This window comes from Phragmites australis, chromosome 5 (assembly GCF_958298935.1).
Source record: "Phragmites australis chromosome 5, lpPhrAust1.1, whole genome shotgun sequence".
NCBI classification, from domain to species: Eukaryota; Viridiplantae; Streptophyta; class Magnoliopsida; order Poales; family Poaceae; genus Phragmites; species Phragmites australis.
The window spans coordinates 3,715,001-3,734,752 of NC_084925.1; the positions used below are offsets into that span (position 1 = coordinate 3,715,001).

Genomic DNA, 19,752 nt, shown 5'->3' on the forward strand with positions numbered 1-19,752 from the left:
CTCTCCCTCATTCACTTCATTTTGGAATTCTTTCCTCTTTTCTTTCATAAATTTCTTTTAAAAAATAGTTAGAGAGGAGAGAAAATAAAAAGATACGAGAATAGAAAAGGAATCCGAAAGAGAATAAAACAAAAAAATATAGTTATAGATGGTCTATCATATTTTCTCGTATAAAAAACAGAACAAAATAAAAATCTCCGACGACATCTATTTAAGGCGAAATCCACCTTGGTTTCGTGGCCTCCTCCTCATCGCTTCCTCTCCCCTCCCCCTCCCCCTCCCTGACCAGATCGCGACACCGCGAGATCCGAACGCCGACGACCCCCCTCGCCGGCGGCGGCCATGGCTCACAGCGACCGCATGACCACCTTCGAGGACTCCGAGAAGGAGAGCGAATATGGTTACGTCCGCAAGGTCCGCGCGCCCCCTCCTCTCCCCTTCCCCCGCCTCCTGCTGCTCGTACGGCTTCCGCTTAGATCCCGCCGCTCGTCCCGCGCGATCTGTTGTGCGCGCGAGCAGTATGTCGTGATGTTTACGGTTGCGGCATCTGGTGTGATCCGATCGAGCTGAATTGCAGCCAGATTTGATTTAGCTGCGAGGTCTCGGTTGTATTCGGGTGGTGGTGACAGCTGCTTTTTGTGGATCTCTCACCCGCAGCTGGCGATTTGGAGAGGGTGGTGGGATCTAGCCCGCATTGGTGGGGAGTTAGCTTATTTCAGTAGATTTGGAGATTTTTGTGGTGGTATTTTGATCGCTAGTGTGCTATTGTTCGATCTGTGGTGTGCCGCCACTAACAGTTTAGGTTGTTATGAATAGGAGGTGTCTCATTTGTTTTGATTACTTGTACACTTACGAATAATTGGGCTCTTTGGTTGGTGTTGCTATGTACTTTGTTGGATTAGCAGAAGACAGCAGAAGTTTGTTGTTTTGGTGGAATTTAGATGCCTTTTTGGGATTTTTATGCCATAATGCGTCTGCATGTACTGTGGTCTTGGTTTTCTATATCCTAGTACCGAACTTGGCTCTTCAGTATGTATTTGGCAGAGATAGCGTCTTCTGCCAATCTGCTTTACAGTTATATGTATAACAACTCTTTCTTTCTTCATGATGTGTTGATTGACCTTGATGCTGGGTTGTTTTAGGTCTCTGGACCTGTGGTCGTGGCTGATGGAATGGGAGGCGCTGCCATGTATGAGCTTGTTCGTGTTGGGTATGATAAGCTCATTGGGGAAATTATTCGTCTTGAGGGTGATTCAGCTACAATTCAAGGTATGCATCAGGAGAAATCTTTCTTATACATTTGTACACTCAGGAAATGTGGTAGTAGATTTTTTACCATTGAACAATTATAGTACATCAACCTCACAAATGCTGTCACTTGTATGTTGCAGTTTATGAGGAAACTGCTGGACTGATGGTTAATGACCCTGTTTTGAGAACAAGAAAGGTGCATTTTAGTTATCTTCTGATCTTACTTTATCTCTAAAGTTCTCGTCTGGCTATTTTTAATGCGTAATAGCTATTCCCATGCAGCCTCTTTCAGTTGAGTTGGGACCTGGAATTCTTGGAAACATTTTTGATGGTATCCAGGTAAGCTGAACTTGTAAAGCTCCTTTTTCAGTTCACTCGTTACTTCTTTTTTTATTGTCTTGACCCCTCTATTATGTTTGCAGCGCCCTCTAAAAACCATTGCTATTAAATCAGGAGATGTGTACATTCCCCGTGGTGTTGCAGTTCCTGCCCTTGACAAAGATGTATTGTGGGAATTTGAGCCAAAGAAGCTAGGTAATGCATTATTGGCATTAAGTACCTGCAATTCTCCAAATGTGTGTGTGTGGGGGGGGGGGGCATGCTGTTTATGTTACTTTTAAGTTGTATATGTGGTCGGTGATGCTATCTAGATGCATTCTCTCATTACTTGTTCAGGTGTTGGAGATGCCATCACAGGTGGAGATCTATATGCTGTAAGTTCTTGTGATGTTGAATTCCATTTTATGGATATTATTCTGCATAACACTAGCAGTTTGTGGTATTCAGATGCACGTTATTGACCCATGTTTACATGCTAATGATTGCTGACTGTGTTGCAGACTGTCTTTGAGAACACATTGATGCAGCACCATGTTGCTCTTCCACCTGGTTCCATGGGGAAAGTTAGTTACATTGCACCAGCTGGTCAGTACAACCTGCAGGTTAGTTGATGCTATTGCTGTATATTAAGCCCTATTGATTTGTTGCGTTCTATCTTTGCTCAACATTATCTGAAACCTTTCTATTGCTTTTTGTGCAGGATACAGTGCTAGAGTTGGAATTTCAGGGCATCAAAAAGCAATTTACCATGCTTCAGGTAAAAAAGATAGTTCCTTTGTGAAGATGGAGTTCTCTGAGGATCGAAGCATTGGTTTAATATGCTTAATTCATTTCCTTGCAGTCATGGCCTGTGCGTTCACCAAGGCCTGTTGCATCGAAGCTTGCTGCGGATACACCTCTTTTAACAGGGCAGGTTTGTATAGAAGTTGCTTTGAGCTTTATTGTCCATAATGAAATGTTTAATATATTTTTTATCAATATTTCTTTGTTAAAAACCTGAAATTACCAAACATTTTTAGATGCCTTTTCTTTCTTATTACACTGCTCCATTAGATCTTAAGTCTTGTCTACTTTCATGTGGTTCCAGCGTGTACTTGATGCATTGTTCCCCTCAGTTCTGGGAGGAACATGTGCTATTCCAGGAGCGTTTGGTTGTGGGAAAACTGTCATTAGTCAGGCACTCTCCAAGGTGACATTGTTTTTTGATTCTTTACTTATGCTCCTGCTGTCGTAGCCCTATCAGATACTTTCTTTTATTGTCTTGATGGCTACATCTTTATACTGAGCCAAATGGCATCTACAGTACTCCAATTCCGATACTGTGGTTTATGTGGGCTGTGGTGAAAGAGGAAATGAGATGGCTGAGGTCCTCATGGACTTCCCTCAGTTGACAATGACATTGCCTGATGGCCGTGAAGAGTCAGTCATGAAGAGAACAACACTGGTGGCTAACACGTCTAATATGCCTGTCGCTGCTCGTGAAGCATCCATTTATACAGGTAATGCCCCCATTGCCTTGATATTTACATTTGTCCACATAGGCACATATATCAAGTCTGTGACACTGTGCAGTGCATTTTGTTCTTGCCAGTTTTTGGTGCTGACATACAGTATTTCAGTAGGAAATGCATTAATACCTTAATACCAGAAATATGACTTCATGGCAATTTGTTCATGTATTCCTGAAATCTAAATATCACATGGAAATTTAGGAGAAAGTCTCGATGGTATAGGTGCCTCCCTGTCAGGCTTTCAGCTGTATCTCTGCCTGTTGCTGTTTCTGTAACAGTCTCATATGGTATCTTTTTCCCTCAGGAATTACAATAGCTGAGTACTTCCGTGACATGGGCTACAATGTCAGTATGATGGCTGACTCCACTTCCCGATGGGCCGAGGCATTGCGTGAGATCTCAGGGCGTTTGGTATGTTGCTCATCTTCAAATTCTAGAGAGTGGAAAGGAAAATTTAGTTTCTCCTGTTCATCAAGTGTTGTGCCAACATGATCTTTCATTGACGTTGGATTACTCTTTCATTTTATTTTTCATTTGTCACAATCTAATCATTTATCTAGGATTTTTGTTGCTAAGATAGTCTATTTTCACATCTCACTATGATGTCCTGTTTATGGTACTGTTATTTAAGCCATGTATGGTACCGTTATTTAGCTATGTAGTATGTGCTAAGATTGACCCATAAAACTAAGTTTTTAGGAACATCGCTACAAAGTTCAAATGTAAATGCTATGCTACTAATTGGTCACTCAAGCTTACATAGTGGTACTGAATTAAGAGATAAGAATTATTCTGATAGCCACGTGTTAAGTTGGGAAGGAACCTATATCACTGCTAAAGCAGTTTGAGTGCGAAGATATCATATGAATACTTTGGACTGTTGTTTCATCCATGTTGATTATTTTTCACGTCCTGTCTATTTGACTAAACTAATGGTGCATTTTTTTGGTCCAGGCTGAAATGCCTGCTGATAGTGGTTACCCAGCTTATTTGGCTGCACGATTGGCATCCTTTTATGAACGTGCTGGTAAGGTAAAATGTCTGGGGAGTCCAGATAGGACTGGCAGTGTCACGATTGTTGGGGCTGTTTCTCCTCCTGGTGGTGATTTTTCAGACCCTGTTACCTCTGCAACCCTCAGTATTGTTCAGGTAAGGAAACTTCCGAATTACTCCAATCCTTTAGTCCAAATTACTCCAGTCCTTTGGTCCAACATTGTTTATTATTTCAGTATTGTTGAACCATGTGCTGCTCTTGTTTGCAGGTCTTCTGGGGTTTAGATAAAAAGCTTGCTCAAAGGAAGCATTTCCCATCGGTTAATTGGCTCATTTCCTATTCAAAATACTCCCAGGTTATTCACTAACTTGCTTAAACTGTTTTAGTGTACAGTTATCTTAAAAGTTTCACTCAAAATATGGGCACGAGAGAAGAAACAAAAAAGTTGCTGAAAATACCACATTGATCTGTTAAATGGTTGCATTTCTGCTGCGCACATGTTTATTTACCATAATGCTTATATGTCGGTTGCCTTCTTTCTCCCTATTATATACGCAGTTCTGCACTTGTGTTAGTATTTGCTTTGCATGACTCCAATGTTGATGTTATGTGACCATACAATTATCTTCCTTGCAGGCCCTTGAGTCCTTCTATGATAAGTTTGATTCAGATTTCATTGATATTAGGACAAAAGCACGTGAGGTGTTGCAGAGGGAGGACGATCTAAATGAAATTGTGCAGGTATTATTTTGTGCATCTTAAAGTATTTACTCACACGGAATTCCATGATGTTTTAACCTTTTGATCTTTATTATGTGGCCTTTTTTGTGCATGGCGTTTTGTCATGCGGTCTGCTAGTGACTAAAATCATATACGCCTTCACATATATTTTTTTGTGTCCTAAAGGCTACAGATAATTGCCATGCACAACAGTGTTTGATATTTTTGTCTGAATATTAGTCCTGTTAAATCCTTTACAAATGACTAGCACTTGCCCTCCATGATCTTGATTGTTAACTTATTCCATATATTCAGCTTGTTGGTAAAGATGCGCTGGCAGAATCCGACAAGATTACACTGGAGACAGCAAAGCTTCTGAGAGAAGATTATTTGGCACAAAATGCGTTTACCCCGTGAGTGTTGCCCTGATTAATTTGAGACATTTTACTGCCCTGTTTGTCTCCATACTAATTCTGACCATGCAAATATACTGCTTAATACAGATATGATAAGTTCTGCCCATTCTACAAATCTGTTTGGATGATGCGCAACATTATTCACTTCAACACATTGGCAAATCAGGTAAGCTCTCTACTCATTGTGCCAGTAATTCTATGGCCTTTTAGTAGTGTTTATTTTCCTGATTGAATCTATGTAAGCTTTGAGTCTTTGACATGACCTAGAAAATTATGTTAAACTTCAATTTCTACCCATTTTATCCTCACTGATGAATGTGAGCATATCTGTAAACTACCATCTCCTGGTTCAAATTTTGTTTATGTCAAGGCTTTTATGAGAGTTAGAGTTACATTCGAGTGCGTGAAGGGCTTATTATTTCACAAAACTGTATGTCTGGTCCCTGGGAGGCGCAAAGGGCCAAGTCCCAGGACATACATTGGTGCGGAACTGGCCTGGAAACAACATGCATCATAGGAAAGGAATCACAATTGTTTATGCTGGACCCAGTTTTGATTTCTGGAACCAATAAAGTACTAGCTGGTTTTGACATATGAAATTTTAGGTTTTGGGCTGTTACTGGTATTTTGTCTTTGGACTCTTTTTCCCTGAAGTTAAATATTCAATCTGAAGTTAGTTTACGAAGAATGGTTAGGATATGTATAAACTTTGTAAGCTTTGGAGTGAGCTGAACTAATAAATACGTAGCTTGTGAGATAAATGTTTGCAGTTTCTTATTTTATGTTTTTATCATTTGTAGGCTGTGGAGCGGGCAGCTGGTGCTGATGGCCAAAAGATAACATACAGTGTCATAAAGCATCGCTTGGGTGATCTATTTTATCGCTTAGTGTGAGTATTTCTACTCTTATCTACTTTCTAAACTAACGTTGGTGGCATCACCACTAACAATCCTTTTGATAATATATTACAGGTCTCAAAAGTTTGAGGATCCTGCGGAAGGCGAAGAGGCTTTAGTTGCCAAATTTAAGAAACTGTACGATGACCTTACCACTGGTTTCCGCAATCTAGAAGACGAGGCACGGTGAACTGTTGTATATTTTGTGTAAAACATTAAGGACTGCCAGATGTTTCATAAGATACGGAAGTCGTAGGTTGTGATGTACGAGAATTTCTGCACCTCTGCACCACCGTTTTGTCGGTACTACTGTTTTGGTCACCAGTGCTCGATGGACACAGGCATTTGCTTTGATGTATCATCTATTTCTATCATTGTAATAAGCGATGGGCATGCTTGTAGTTGAATAAGTACGATGTCCATGTATTTAAACATCAATTATCATCTTTATTTGTTTGTTGAAAAGCTATGTTGCTTTATTTGGTTGCGCCGGTTAGTGATGCACTGGGAAAGGGCCATGCTTATGGATAGACATCCGACCTTCTTGTTTGTACGGCAGATGCTTCAGCCCATGACAGATGTAGAGTAGCGAAGATGGATTTATAGATGGTCCGACATTAGGTACTACGTAGGGACAAATTGTCAATGCATTTTGCAACAAAAAATGTTTTAACTCCCTTCGTTTTGAAGATGCATTTTGGTTAAACATAAGAATTGAGGAGTTGGCGTTTACTCAAATGTCGAGACAAAAGAGGGCGTAACTGTGTTTTTGTTACTTTTGTTTCCCATTCTCTATCCTGGTTTGTGCCACCTTTTTGATCGATGTCATCTGTTGAAATGTTTGTCACCCGTGTGCAGTATTTTGCATCCACGGTACTCGAGCAAAAAAAAAAAAAAAAACATCCACTGACCTGCATCATTCAAGCGCTTTTAGATGCCCATGCGTCACCTGGTCATGGAATTTACAGTCCCTTATCTCCAACTACAATTGCATTGTAAACTGAATCTGAGTGCTCGACTTGCAAAAGAACTCAATCCATGTCAATTACTGAATTTATATTGGTTTTTCTTCTTCCTTTTCTTAGATCATGGTTTTCTTCTTCTTCCTGGCTGGGTCAAAACAGACCAAAGCTGAGTGGCTGACCAAGATGACCTGCCTTCCGCTCTCTAGTTCTCTAATCATCTTTTGGAAAAGTATCTTTAATACGCTTAATGATTGGACATTTTTATACACTCTGCATGGACATGTTCGACCTGTTCTGCCGTGTTGTTATTTGGATCGACAGGTTGTTGTTGGACAAGATCCATGTGGAGTGTTTCCACAAGAATTCCCTCAACGCACACCAAATATATAGAAGGAAAACTATTGAGATTCCTTTTGGAAGTATAAGTGAGAGCTAGCTTCATCATCCAACCTTGCCTCAATTGACAGTTGTATGCTTCTTGTTCTTTTTACCTAACAGGGCACCAATTTGGCTATATTTCAAAGAACCCAAAATGCATTGAAGTAATGTTTGGGCTCAAGCAGGCATGAGCAACTCTTGTTGACCATCAAGATTTGATATGCTAATTACTCAAATCTAGCATGCTTGATATCAGCATGTTAGGAGAAATGGTAAGCCATATTTTAAGCTGTGCCATATTTCATCGTCCACGGCAAGGCGAATATATGAAATCGAGCAAATACAAAACAGAAGTCAAGAATAGCAACGTCGTGGTCACATCAAATAATCCAACTGTCAAGTACAGCCCTAACCAAGGTCCAAGGACAAGGACGGACGCCTGAACATAATTTCGTTATAAATAATTTCAGTAGAAAAAATATTGTCTGGTATAGCTAGTCAGTGATGGACGCACATCCGGTGAGTAAGGATCTCTCTTATTTCTCCTCCGTCTTCTTTTCATTCTTTTCTCTTCTGCTTCTTGCTCCTCTACCTCTAATTTTCAATGGAGTTTCAGCAGTGATCTGCCCCTGCTTGAAGCTAACATAGCTAGTGTTTTTCAGATCAACATGATCATATATATATTCCCAATGTTTTTACATACTAATAAATTTGATACTGAAATTCCTCCTATCTTAAGACCACAACGCTACATGCATCAAATTGTTTTATAGTGTACTAAATCTTTTGCCAGAGTTTACATGGTTAACTTACTGACCACAGTTAATTTTAGGAATAATTTTTTTTCTCTACTGATTATTAGTAGTGACATCTCTGCTGCCTTCCTCCGCTGGCTTTTCCAGTCATGAGCGGAAAGCGAAACTACCCCCATCCCAACAAAAAATGAACAAGTTAAGATATTAATAAATAATAACTAAACATCCGTGTGTTGCAAGAAAATATAAATGAACGTCGTAATATTTATTATAAATTTAAATATAGATATGTGAATGTATCATGATAGCATCGTTGAATAAATATGTCAGGAGTAATGTGGTAGTTTGATTTTAGATGGGATTTTGACAAAATACGAAGAAGCTTATCCACTAATTTTTCTTTTATTTTTTATTTACTTTTATTAATAAAACGAGTCTCATATCAGCTGATAAATTATTTAATTTTAGAGATTTTTATTAGATAAGAGAAAATTAAAGGAAAAGTTGACGCGGAACCAGCTCCTGTTTTATACAGCGGAGATTAACTCCACGCCGCCGTTAATTAATCCCGCTGCTTAAATTCCTCTCCTCTTCCCTTCGTCCACCACCACCTCCTGCTCCTCGTCTCCCACCTCCGCCGCGCGCGAGCCCTAGCCCGATCTCGCCGGTGCCAGGCCCCAGATCCCGCCGCCCGCGTCCCTCCGGGACGCGCCCCGCAGGATTCGCCGCTCCTCGCGCTCCGGCTTGGGCCAGTTTAAGTCTCCCCGCCGGTTGAGCTCGGCCGCGGCCCTCCCGCTCGCCTCCTCCTCGCATTGGGCTTGGTGCTCCGCGGTTGGGTCCGTCCTCCTGCGTCCTAATGCTTGCTCGTGTTGTTGTAGCCGTGGAGCTTCGATTTTCCGCGTGAATTCTCGAGGCGATTTTGGTGTGGGCGTGTGATTTGGTGCGTTTGGGGTGGTCGTGATTGGGTTTGGATTCAGAATACGGTGGGAACCGCGGCTGGGGTCGGAGGGTTTGGTTAGGAGTTGACTTTTGGGAGCTTCCACCTCCTTTGGTGTGGATGATTTGATTTGGGCTAGGGGGATCGCCTACTGTCTTTGTATTCTGATCGATGAGATAATTGAACAATTGAAGTATTTTTTTTTTAGCCTTCGAAATCTTGTTCAACTGCGATGTATCTAGTCACAAGCCAGCAAGTAGGAGCATCAGGGTATTGACAAAAGACAAGTAGCAGATCTCGTAGAGTCCGTAGAAAAACCTTAGATAAGTAGAGGAGGGGAGTTTGCCGTCCGCCTGTAGCGTTGCATCTTGTTCAATTGCCTTACTGTACGTGACAGATTTGTGATTTGGAGCTTTTTTTTTCGTGGATTAATGCTGCGGATACCTTGCATTGCAGGAAGGTGGCAACTCTGGGGGCATAGCGTAATTCACCCTGTAGGAGGTTGCTGCGTGGCATGTAGTCTTGCAGTATAGGTGGAGGCTGTCACCACAAAGCTACTAGTTGTGATTTGGCGATGGCGTGGTGATGAAAGTATCACAGGTGTGGCAGCGGAGCAGGGACATGACAGCCATGCCCCCTCTGCGCCACCGAGGCGCTGCTAAGAAGCCCATGTGGATCATCGTGCTATTGTCGTTGGTTTGCGTTGCGCTTATGGGGGCCTATGTATACCCTCCACGGCGCTACTCTGCATGCTACTTCTTTGCTTCGAGTGTCTGTACTCCGTTCAAGGATTGGCTCCCTACTGTGGCCCGGGAGCGAAGTGATGAAGAGATTGTTTCATCTGTGGTTATTAGGGATCTCCTTTCAATGCCTATGGCTGTGTCAAAGAATCCAAAGATCGCCTTTATGTTCTTGACACCAGGTTCATTGCCTTTTGAGAAACTGTGGGAGAAATTTTTACAGGTTTCGTACATATATACTCATTATCTGCTTTTTTTTATGTAATATATATGAAGTTTGTATCGTGTCTGCCTTTACCATCATCATCTAGTTACCAAATAGTCAATTTAATTTGCTTGGATTTCTGTGTACAGGGTCATGATGGGCGATATTCCATTTATATCCATGCATCGCGTGAAAAACCCGTACATTCTAGTTCTCTGTTTGTTGGCCGTGAAATTCACAGTGAAAAGGTACTAACATCAAACACTACTTTGTATATGTTTTACTTTTCTTTATATTAGTTCATACTATTAATAGGTGATCCAATCAATAACATTATCATCGTATCTTGACAGCTCTTGCGGCTTTTGAAAAGAAGAAAACTGCGTCGTTGCTTTTCATTTCAGTGCATTGTTTTTATTAAGAACTTACAAAACAATTATAGATCAATCATATGGTAATCAGAAACTTTTTTCAGGGTCTAGCTCTCTAGTCTAGGGCTTCTATTGGGTAGGATATGGATAGTACTTAGCTGAAACAGCCACACTCGTTACAGTTGCTCTGAATAAGATTGCTTCTGATTTCAACAGAGTAACAGACTGACTATTTCCCAATTTGATAATGGAAAATCAACATGTTAACCATAATAACACAAACTAACCAGACAGTTTGTGAAGAATCTTGAGAAAGATAGCAATCGTAGGTATAATTTGAACTGTTCAGAGGTACTAGGAAAAAGATATTAGCTATGTTGTCCATCTTACTTAATACCCAAGTCTAGTCTGAGCATAAACCATATTATGACATGTATAGAGTAAAGATTTCAGATGTATGTACTGTTTGGAGTTCGTCTCATGATTTTTGAAGCTACAGTGCGATTAAAATAAGAGTGAGTTGCACAAAACTACAAGTATTGTGCCTAGTAACACAAAACTACAAGTATTGCACACCAATTTCACACAAAACCCTATTTTAATTGAATTCATTCAAAAAATGGTCTTATGTTTATCCAAAAATCCTAGAACTTTTTGTACGTGTTCCATAATCAATGTGCAGCTCATTTTAATTGGATTGAACCCAACAAACTTGTGTAGAATTTAAATTAAAATTCTCCAAAAAAGTTACTTTTACAACTCCTAACAATTGTTAGGGCCTCGAATAAAATCCCAAAAATCTAGAAAAATTCACTAATATTCTTCTTATATGATGGACTAATTTCTCAAATTATTTCCAGCCCTATATTATATGATGAAAAAGTAAGTTCCTTTGTAAGTATATAAATGAAGCATTACAAAGGAAATCACCTTTTTCACCATATAACATAGGGATGAAAATAATTTTAGAAATTAGTACATCATATAATAAGATTATTAGTGAATTTTCCCAAATTTTTGGGATTTTATTTGAGACCATAACAATTGTCATGAGTTATAAAAGTAGCCTTTTTTTGGAGAATTTTTGTTTAAATTTTACACATGTATTTTGGGTGAATCCAATTAAAATAGGTTGCGCATGGATTATGTAACACGTACAAAAAGTTCTAGGATTTTTGGAGAAATATAAGACTATTTTTTGGGTGAATCCAATTAAAATCGAGTTTTGTGTGAAATTGGTGCACAATACTTTAGTTTTGTGTTACTAGCCATAATACTTGTAGTTTTGTGTTACAAATAGCACAATATTTGTAGTTTAGCTCACTCTTAAAATAAATTAACATGAGATCTGAAAGATCTAAAAGGAACTGAATTAGTTTTCAAACTGTAAGCCTGTAAGTGACACTATTTTTACATTGAATTTACGTAATGCAAGGTAACCTTTTAATCTGTCTTTGATTTGTTTGAGGCTTTATGGGTGGGTTCTCCTAAGATAAGAAACCATTATATCCCTTTGTAGCAAAAGAACTATGACTCGTCTTCTAAAATTTCACCAATACAAACGACCTTGTTATTATTTTTTTGTATCCAACTTCCTTTTTCTTACACATCCTTCTAGTAATTTGTGCTTCATCTTCTCTATTTTTTGTATATATAAAACACTAAAATGCCTTTAAATTTCAGGTAGTATGGGGGAGGATTTCAATGATTGATGCAGAGAAGAGGCTACTAGCAAATGCATTGGAAGATGTCGATAATCAATTTTTCATCTTGCTTTCTGACAGGTTTTGAATGATTTTGCACTCAAAAGAGTTCCTTTTTCATTTTTTTGCTAATATTTTAAGAAACTTTCTTTGTGTGACAGTTGTGTTCCATTACATACATTTGATTACATATATAATTATCTGATGGGAACAAATGTCAGCTTCATTGACTGGTAAGAGAACTGCCGCTCATTTGGGTCCTTGTGTGGATAGGAAAATACAGAGAGATAAAAACTAGTGTCGGAGGACGTAGTTATGTTAGTTTCCCCATGTACTGAGGGCTACACCTCTATTTCTAATAATCAAATTCACGTAGAATCCTATTTATGGGAATAGTTATGAATTTTGGTAACCAGGAGTTGTTCCATTCCATCATGCACATTGTATTTCACAATCAATTTTTCACTGGCATTAGTTACTATAAAGAAATGAATATATGATATCAAAAGGATAGTCTAGGAAACATAGCTGTATAATCTAAAAGAAAAGAACATGGAGTTATTATCACTGTTCAGTTTTATACAACTTCATTAACTGTGAGTGAAAAATGTTCATGTGTGCTTCTTCTGATCTGTCCATGTTATCAGCTTCCTGGATCCTGGTCCACATGGAAGTGGAAGGTATTCTACAGAAATGCTTCCTGAAATAGAGCAGAGGGACTTCAGGAAGGGTGCCCAGGTACATGTTTGTTATACAGCCTATACTAGTTTAGTACTCTACAGCGTATACTAATTCAGGAAGTGTTCAAGAAAAAGAATGATGCTGCTCCAAAGTCCACTAAATGCACTCATATATATTCATAATTTATATCCTTATAAGCCATTAATGTGTGATGGTAATTGTATTAATGTGTGATGCTCATTTACAATTTTTTCATGCCTTTCTGAGTAAGTTTTTGTGCTTGCTGTAGTGGTTTGCTATAACACGAAGGCATGCTTTACTGATTCTGGCAGACAACCTTTACTACAACAAGTTCAAGCTGTATTGCAAGGTTTGTCCCCTCCCCCCCTCCAAGTATTTTTTTCAATAGAATGAAACCAGATGCAAGTTATGCCATTGCTATTACATGCGTACAATGCTAAGTGCAAATGAAGTTCCTTGCGGGGAAAGAAGAAACTGCAAAATGAAGTTGATAACAGAGCTAGGACGTTTTTTAGATCTGTAGTCTAGAACTACCGAACTACTTTCATGAAACTTCGGTAGGATAATAATTCAGTAATGACCTGAAAATGTAAAAATTGGGTAAAAGGCTTCTGTCGCTTAGTTCCAACTGCTACAGGCAATAAGCCACTGGTATGAAAGGGGGAGAATGTTTTGAACATACACTCACAAAACTTTGAGATAGTTGCCTTTATTTCCTCTGTTAGTGTGCGACTATAGCACACTTTTATGACTTACAGCTGAGTATGTTACATCTAACTCAAATAGCCACATGACAGGCGGCCGCTGTATAATAGCTCTTTCCAGAACCATAACCAGATCAATGCTTATTAGTTACATCTTACAGATTAGTTTATAGTTTCTTGAAACTTGGTTTTAGCTAAGCAATGTCTTCGCTTCTGTGATTTGCAGCCAGCAGAGGGACGGAACTGTATTGCTGATGAGCATTATTTGCCAACCCTCTTCAATGTCAGTATTTTCTTTTGAATTGATATTTACCTTTTCTTTTTTCCGTGGCCCCTTGCTTTTTTTTTTTATGTGGTTGGACTTTAATCTTCAGATGGTAGATCCTGGTGGAATTGCAAATTGGTCAGTGACTCATGTTGATTGGTCCGAGGGAAAATGGCATCCAAGGTCATACAGAGCTGCAGATGTTACCTATGAACTCTTGAAGAACATAACGGTATGCTATTATCGTGCTAAATGGAAAACATGTTTTTGCTCCTTGTCCTCTTTATATTACATACTGATTTCTTTGCTTTACTTTGTGCAGTCTGTCAATGAGAACTTCCACATCACAAGTGACGATAAGGTAAGCATTGTAATTCTTCCTTATCTCCCAAGCACAATATAGTAATTTGCTATTACTAGGATCTGGTGATGGTTACTATGGTATTGCGCTCAAGAAATCAAACTGCACCTTTGTCTTCGGGTAGTTAAGTTAGAGGCAAAGGTGACCTATTTCAAAATAAATGTGTGTGGTTACTCTTTTTGGATGACACGTTAAGATACTTGGTTCCAATCATTAGCTTGCATTCTGAAGAATATTCCCCTCAAATAATTCAACATATTTTCTAGTTGAAATTACGGTGTTGTAGCATCTACATGGAATGTTGATGTGTTCCTTTATATCTATTGCAGAAAGTTGTGACAATGACCCCATGTATGTGGAACGGAACAAAAAGACCGTGCTACCTTTTTGCTAGAAAGTTTTTCCCAGAAGCTCAGAACAACCTACTGAAGCTATTCTCCAATTACACATCCGCTTGAGTTCTACATGATTCTTTGCCTTTGGCCTAGGATTACCCTAGGATTTTTTTTTTCTGTTCCATGTAAATTGTGAAATTGATACTTAGCTGCTTAACACAGATCCAGAGCCCAACGTCTTGTAATTCTGAGTCCCTAGGTAGGGCTGAGGTGCTACTTATTTAGTATTGACACTGCCCTCCTTGTAATTCGTTGTGCCTTCTGTATGTTTCTGTTAGCTCTTCTCTTCACCTTTTCTCTCTTGGTCCCTCCCATCTTCTTAGATTCCTAGCTCCCATTTATTAAGGAACAGGGGTTTTGTCAATTTGAACTGTTATTATATGATCCATTCTTTTGTAGACACGAAGAGATTATGAAATGAGTATCACCTTATAGTTTAACCTGATCTTGTTTTGAGTTATGTCGACATTTTCTACATTTCTGGCATGCATCTTTACCCCCCTCTGCTGGGTAAATGTTGTTCTTTTAGCACTCTATATCCACCAATTTAACCATGTGAATAATCCATATTTTACTCATCTGTACAATGTCAAAACATCAGATGTGCATCGATAGCTAGAGAACTTGTTTAATTTTGTTACAAAATCATCGTAGCCACTAGTTTTGGTTCATGATGAGTATGCAACTGGTGCAGTTTCTTTTCCTGTTTAACAGCATGGTTTCAGTATACAATGAGCTTCTTGTTCCTGCATAAGTATTCAATGTAGTAAATATAAAACTACAGGACTGGTACTAGTCATGTTATATTCCAAAATGTGGATGCTGCAAAAAAATTAATATACACCATTTTAATCCAGCAAAGAAACTCAACCTATACAGGTTGCTGCTATACTCAAGTGACGATGATCAGAACGGAGCGACCAGCTCAGAGAAAACTTGAGTTGCCTTGTTTTCCTGGAGCAGCCATTGCTACAAGGTCACTGAAAGGATCACCAAATGGATTTGAAGGTACGGAGGGAGGTGCAGAATACTGATGCTGCTGCTGATGCTGTTGTGGTTGGAAATACTGCTGATTCTGCTGTGCCTGGTAGTACTGCTGCTGAGACAACATTGCCAACTGAACATTAGACGGTGGCGCGAAACTGCTGGACATGGCAAACGGATCCTTGGTGTCGAATGGGTTGGCTGCTCCAAGGCTACCGGTGTATGTCATGCTGGCGATCTGCTGCCTCCTTGCCTCGTCTTCGTAGAGGCTGTCGAGTAACAGCTTGTCAAAGCCTCCAGCCTGTTGATCAGATGCAAATATGCAAGTGATTTAGCTCTGGGTTACTCTTAATGTCCAGTGATGACTCGCGAGCAATGTCTCTGAATTTGCCCAAGGTGGATATCTGAAAAGCAGCTTATGGAGTAAGGATTGTACATACAAAGTTGGTGTCAACTGCTTGGCTAATGTGGGTGCTTGGAGCAGTGACCAGTGCCAGCTCCCACCCAGATGCGTTGCCATCAAACAGATCTTGAGATGTTGAGGCCTTGTTTTGGTCACCTAAAAGCAAGACCAGAACGGATCATGACATTTCCTTCTCATTGCGTCACTAAATAGCAGCAATGCAGATCAAAATTTATTGGACAATTTGGTATTCAATGGGCCAAGGATTGTACTTGTGATGCTATTCGGTAGGAACAGCAGAAGGATCTGAGTGGTCTACTATACCTGGTGCAACAATGGCAAGTGCCAATGCATTGCTTTCTTCGAGTTCCGCGACCAAAGGATTCACCTCTGCATCCAAGTTCTGCACACAGCACAGACCCAAGAACATAAGGTGACAAGGATTCAGATAAACATACACTAGAGTTTAGCAGAAATGGATCAGGTAAATGGCTGGAGAATACAAGTAGATGTCCAGTTGTTTCCATCGGCTGGGGTTCTGGTTCAGGCTCTGGTTGAGGTTCGGGTTCTTGTTCAGGCTCTGCGGGCTCTTCTTTCTCCTCTTCCGCCGGCTTTTCGGGTTCCTTTGGAGCTTCTTGGTTACAGGTCAGTAGCTTCCTCTCCTCACTCTCCTGCTTTGGCAACATTAAGAGTTACAAACAGAACAGTACAACAGAACTGCTCTAGCACTTCTTTCTCAAAAAGAGCTGCACTCACCACACCCTTAATTGAGGGACGGGGTGCTTCTCTGATGTACTCTTCCATTGTTGCTAGGAATGATGGAGGTGGCTGCAGAACAGTCGTGATGAACGCACATTAGAACTCCACAATCATGGGAGCTTTGCAGTTCATGTGGTTTAGCCCGTCCCATGGATATTTTTGCCATTTTATGCCGATTGAGACTTTTAAGCGTTAAGCCTCACAGCAGCTCTGAATCATGATGGAGAGATGTAGAAACAATGTAACTGACCTGCCTGAGAGTAGGAAACTGGAATGTCCTGGCAAGCTCAAGATGTTTGCAGAAGTCATAAAATTCAGCAAGGTTTTCTGCCTGTGAAATCCATAAATAAATACCATTTTCTCGTGACAAACATTTGGTGAGCTTGATACGCTAAACTTCAGTTCAGTATAACATGTGGCTACAAAAAATTGACACACCTGCAGGCCAGCTCGTTTATAAACAGCCAGAGCCTTGATAGCATCATACTTTGGCATCTCAAAGAACTGCACCAGATTGGTAGGAATAAGAAAATTATGGTTATGATTCAGCGACAATGCAAAACCATGGTCCATGTGGTAGGATGCCATGAACAAGTGATACTTTACCATATCAACAAGATTGATGATGCCATCATTAATTGCACAGTAGATCTTGAAGCTCTCCTTCAAAACCTAAGAAATGCAAGACCTCCATAAGATAACTAAGAACAAAAAATATCTTGCAAAATGTGAAGAACCTTTGCAAGAAAAGAAAATATTTGCAGCTTACCAGGGCTAGTGCATATTGAACAAGGTAATTTGAGCAGGCAGCACCTTCAGGCTGCAATGGCGAAAACAAGGATGCAACTAGTGAACAACATGCATTCAACAAGTTCACAACTTACAAGATCTTAGCAGTAGAATTTGGGCGTGCCAAACCTGGACGCCTATGAGCCTGAAAAGCAGCTGCTGCAATGCAGGCAACTGCTCCAAAAGATCAGGGGAAGGTAGGGTCCTGGTTTTACTATGTGCCTGTATTTGCCAGGATTACAAAACACAATCATGAGACAAAGTCTCTATAACGTCAAAATGTTGAGCAGTAAGTGTGAGACAGAAAACGAAACCTTGCTAGAACACTGGGGAGATTTCACCAAACGCTCGGTTTCGATGTCGTATTTAAGAACCCTAAAGCACTCGAGCCGTTCCTCCAGGAAGAGCGCGTAGGTGCGGACCCAAGCGGAGCAATCCCAAGCTGCCAAATTAAGGACAAATGAATTGAAGCATCATATCATTTACATGGAGGAAATGTCATTATAGCTTCCCTTGAAGTTCATCTGGATGCAGAAGAACAAACCTAATGGGCTCGAGTCATCCTTGAAATTCGCTAAATGCAAAATGTTTCCCCTGTACGAGTAGGCCAGGAACTCTTCTTTGAATGTAGGATCACCTTCTCTCAGAAGCCTATGTACCACTATCAATGTCTTCAATGCAACCTGCAAGAAGCCATGTACACACTTGATAATCAAGATTTCTTATTACAGAGAGAGAGGGAGAAAAAGGGATGAAATGAGGAATTAATAGGAGGCAAAGAGGAACAACACCCACTATCCAGTTCTTTGTCTTGGACAATCTCCTTGCCAATGCATATATGCAATATGAAACGTCTGCACGAGGGCGATTTACTGAGGTTGCGAAGAATATTTCTGGAATGCGAAATGAAATTGTAAGAATATTTACTAGGCGTCTGTTTAGCTCTCTCTATTGTGTGCATATTAGAGATGTTCGGTGCTGTTGTGTACTAACAGTCTTTATTATTTGATCTTTTGTAGTTTCTCACCCCATTCGTTTTGAGAAGGGGTGTAAAAACTCTTTTCTTCTTTAATGAATGGCAGAGCTCTTACGCTCTTTTTAGAAAAAAAATTGCAAGACTTGTTCATAAAATGTGGCGAGGGAGTAGATTGACAATCTCAACGTACAAGAGAAGGGAACAGGATGACTACTCACTTCTGACCTGCCGTTCCTTGGGAGGGCATTCGACGTGGTTGGTCGCCTTCACAATAGCAATATCCAACTCCTTTTCAGACAAACAACACACACATCAGTATAGCTAATGACAATTCGTCAACATCGATTTTAACAAAATGACAGGAGAGTTAAGAATCCTCAAGAATCAGTCAGGGGCAAGAACTATATTCGGAATACGCGCTATAATCAAACCAATTAAGAAGAACACGAAAACAAATGCGAGGGAAAAAAATAAGGATCAGATAAAGAAGGAACAAGAAACGAGCCAAGATCCGACATCCTGGTCATTTCTACGTTGTCTCGGATCAGAATCGAGAGATAAAGCCAACAATAAGCATCATTTTCCCGTGATCGTGATCGTTTGCATCGCCATGGTTCACCTTGAAATCGCTGTTGACCTTGGCGAGGCCGACCTTGGTGGAGTCCTTGAGGGCGCCGTAGGCCTTGCGCCACGACCCCATCAGGCCGTGATCACCCAACCCACTCTGCGCCCTCTCCCCTCTCTTCCTCCCAATCGCCAATGCCACCCCGCCGCCGCTCCCTCCTGCTTCACCCTACCCTGCCCACCACACACCTCTCCCTAATTTTAGCCTGCGGCCCATGCTCGAGCAGAGAGAAAGAGAGAGAGGCGTTGCCGCCATTTGTATCCGCCCGGTATGCGCGGGAGGACGACGAAGCCTTTTATGAGGCCCACTGGCAGAGAGAAGAGAGGATGGAGGAGGAGAACAGAGCCGGAATTTTTATTTTTATATTTTTTAAATAAAAATGTATGTATTTATTTTAAAAATTGTAAATCTAAACTCTTGTCATCTGTTGGAAGCAGGCCCATTGGACAATTAATTGTTTGAGTTAAAAAAGCTTAGAGAGCTAGATGATAGCATCGTGTACACCACATGATTTTTTCAAATTTTTTATGAATATTTTGATAGTATTTTAAAATTTGAGAGCATTGAAATATGTTATTTTTTATTTTTAAACATGAGGCGACTAGACG

General features: G+C 40.2%; 3 protein-coding genes across 4 annotated transcripts; 2 read left to right on the top strand and 1 right to left on the bottom strand.

Annotated features, from left to right (window-relative positions):
• The first annotated feature begins 247 nt into the window (after positions 1–247).
• LOC133918463 (V-type proton ATPase catalytic subunit A-like) lies at positions 248–6,606 on the top strand. The gene is made up of 19 exons (XM_062362347.1): positions 248–414; positions 1,143–1,269; positions 1,392–1,447; positions 1,534–1,590; positions 1,674–1,785; positions 1,927–1,964; positions 2,091–2,192; positions 2,291–2,347; positions 2,432–2,503; positions 2,678–2,779; positions 2,894–3,089; positions 3,406–3,512; positions 4,056–4,250; positions 4,364–4,450; positions 4,732–4,836; positions 5,131–5,228; positions 5,319–5,397; positions 6,032–6,120; positions 6,203–6,606. Exons 1-19 carry the CDS (start codon positions 343–345, stop codon positions 6,315–6,317), a joined length of 1,866 nt encoding a protein of 621 aa, XP_062218331.1. The 5' UTR covers positions 248–342; the 3' UTR covers positions 6,318–6,606.
• Positions 6,607–8,795: 2,189 nt separating this feature from the next.
• Positions 8,796–15,048, top strand: LOC133918464 (glycosyltransferase BC10-like). 2 transcript variants are annotated; one of them, XM_062362348.1, is made up of 11 exons: positions 8,796–9,061; positions 9,619–10,125; positions 10,257–10,355; positions 12,162–12,262; positions 12,343–12,414; positions 12,829–12,919; positions 13,152–13,232; positions 13,814–13,870; positions 13,962–14,084; positions 14,175–14,213; positions 14,543–15,048. In XM_062362348.1, the coding sequence occupies exons 2-11, from the start codon at positions 9,748–9,750 to the stop codon at positions 14,669–14,671; spliced, it is 1,170 nt and encodes a 389-aa protein (XP_062218332.1). In that variant the 5' UTR covers positions 8,796–9,061; positions 9,619–9,747; the 3' UTR covers positions 14,672–15,048. The 2 variants fall into 2 exon arrangements, with proteins under 2 accessions (XP_062218332.1, XP_062218333.1); XM_062362349.1 differs by having other exon boundaries at positions 8,796–9,056.
• A 354-nt stretch (positions 15,049–15,402) lies between these two features.
• On the bottom strand, positions 15,403–19,219 carry LOC133917379 (putative clathrin assembly protein At5g57200). Its single transcript, XM_062361282.1, has 15 exons — positions 19,139–19,219; positions 18,738–18,807; positions 18,339–18,436; positions 18,088–18,226; positions 17,858–17,985; positions 17,673–17,765; positions 17,524–17,574; positions 17,361–17,426; positions 17,193–17,258; positions 17,005–17,085; positions 16,752–16,823; positions 16,499–16,666; positions 16,320–16,398; positions 16,033–16,151; positions 15,403–15,893 (listed from the first exon to the last, which is right to left on the bottom strand). Exons 1-15 carry the CDS (start codon positions 19,217–19,219, stop codon positions 15,534–15,536), a joined length of 1,671 nt encoding a protein of 556 aa, XP_062217266.1. The 3' UTR covers positions 15,403–15,533.
• Positions 19,220–19,752: the final 533 nt, after the last annotated feature.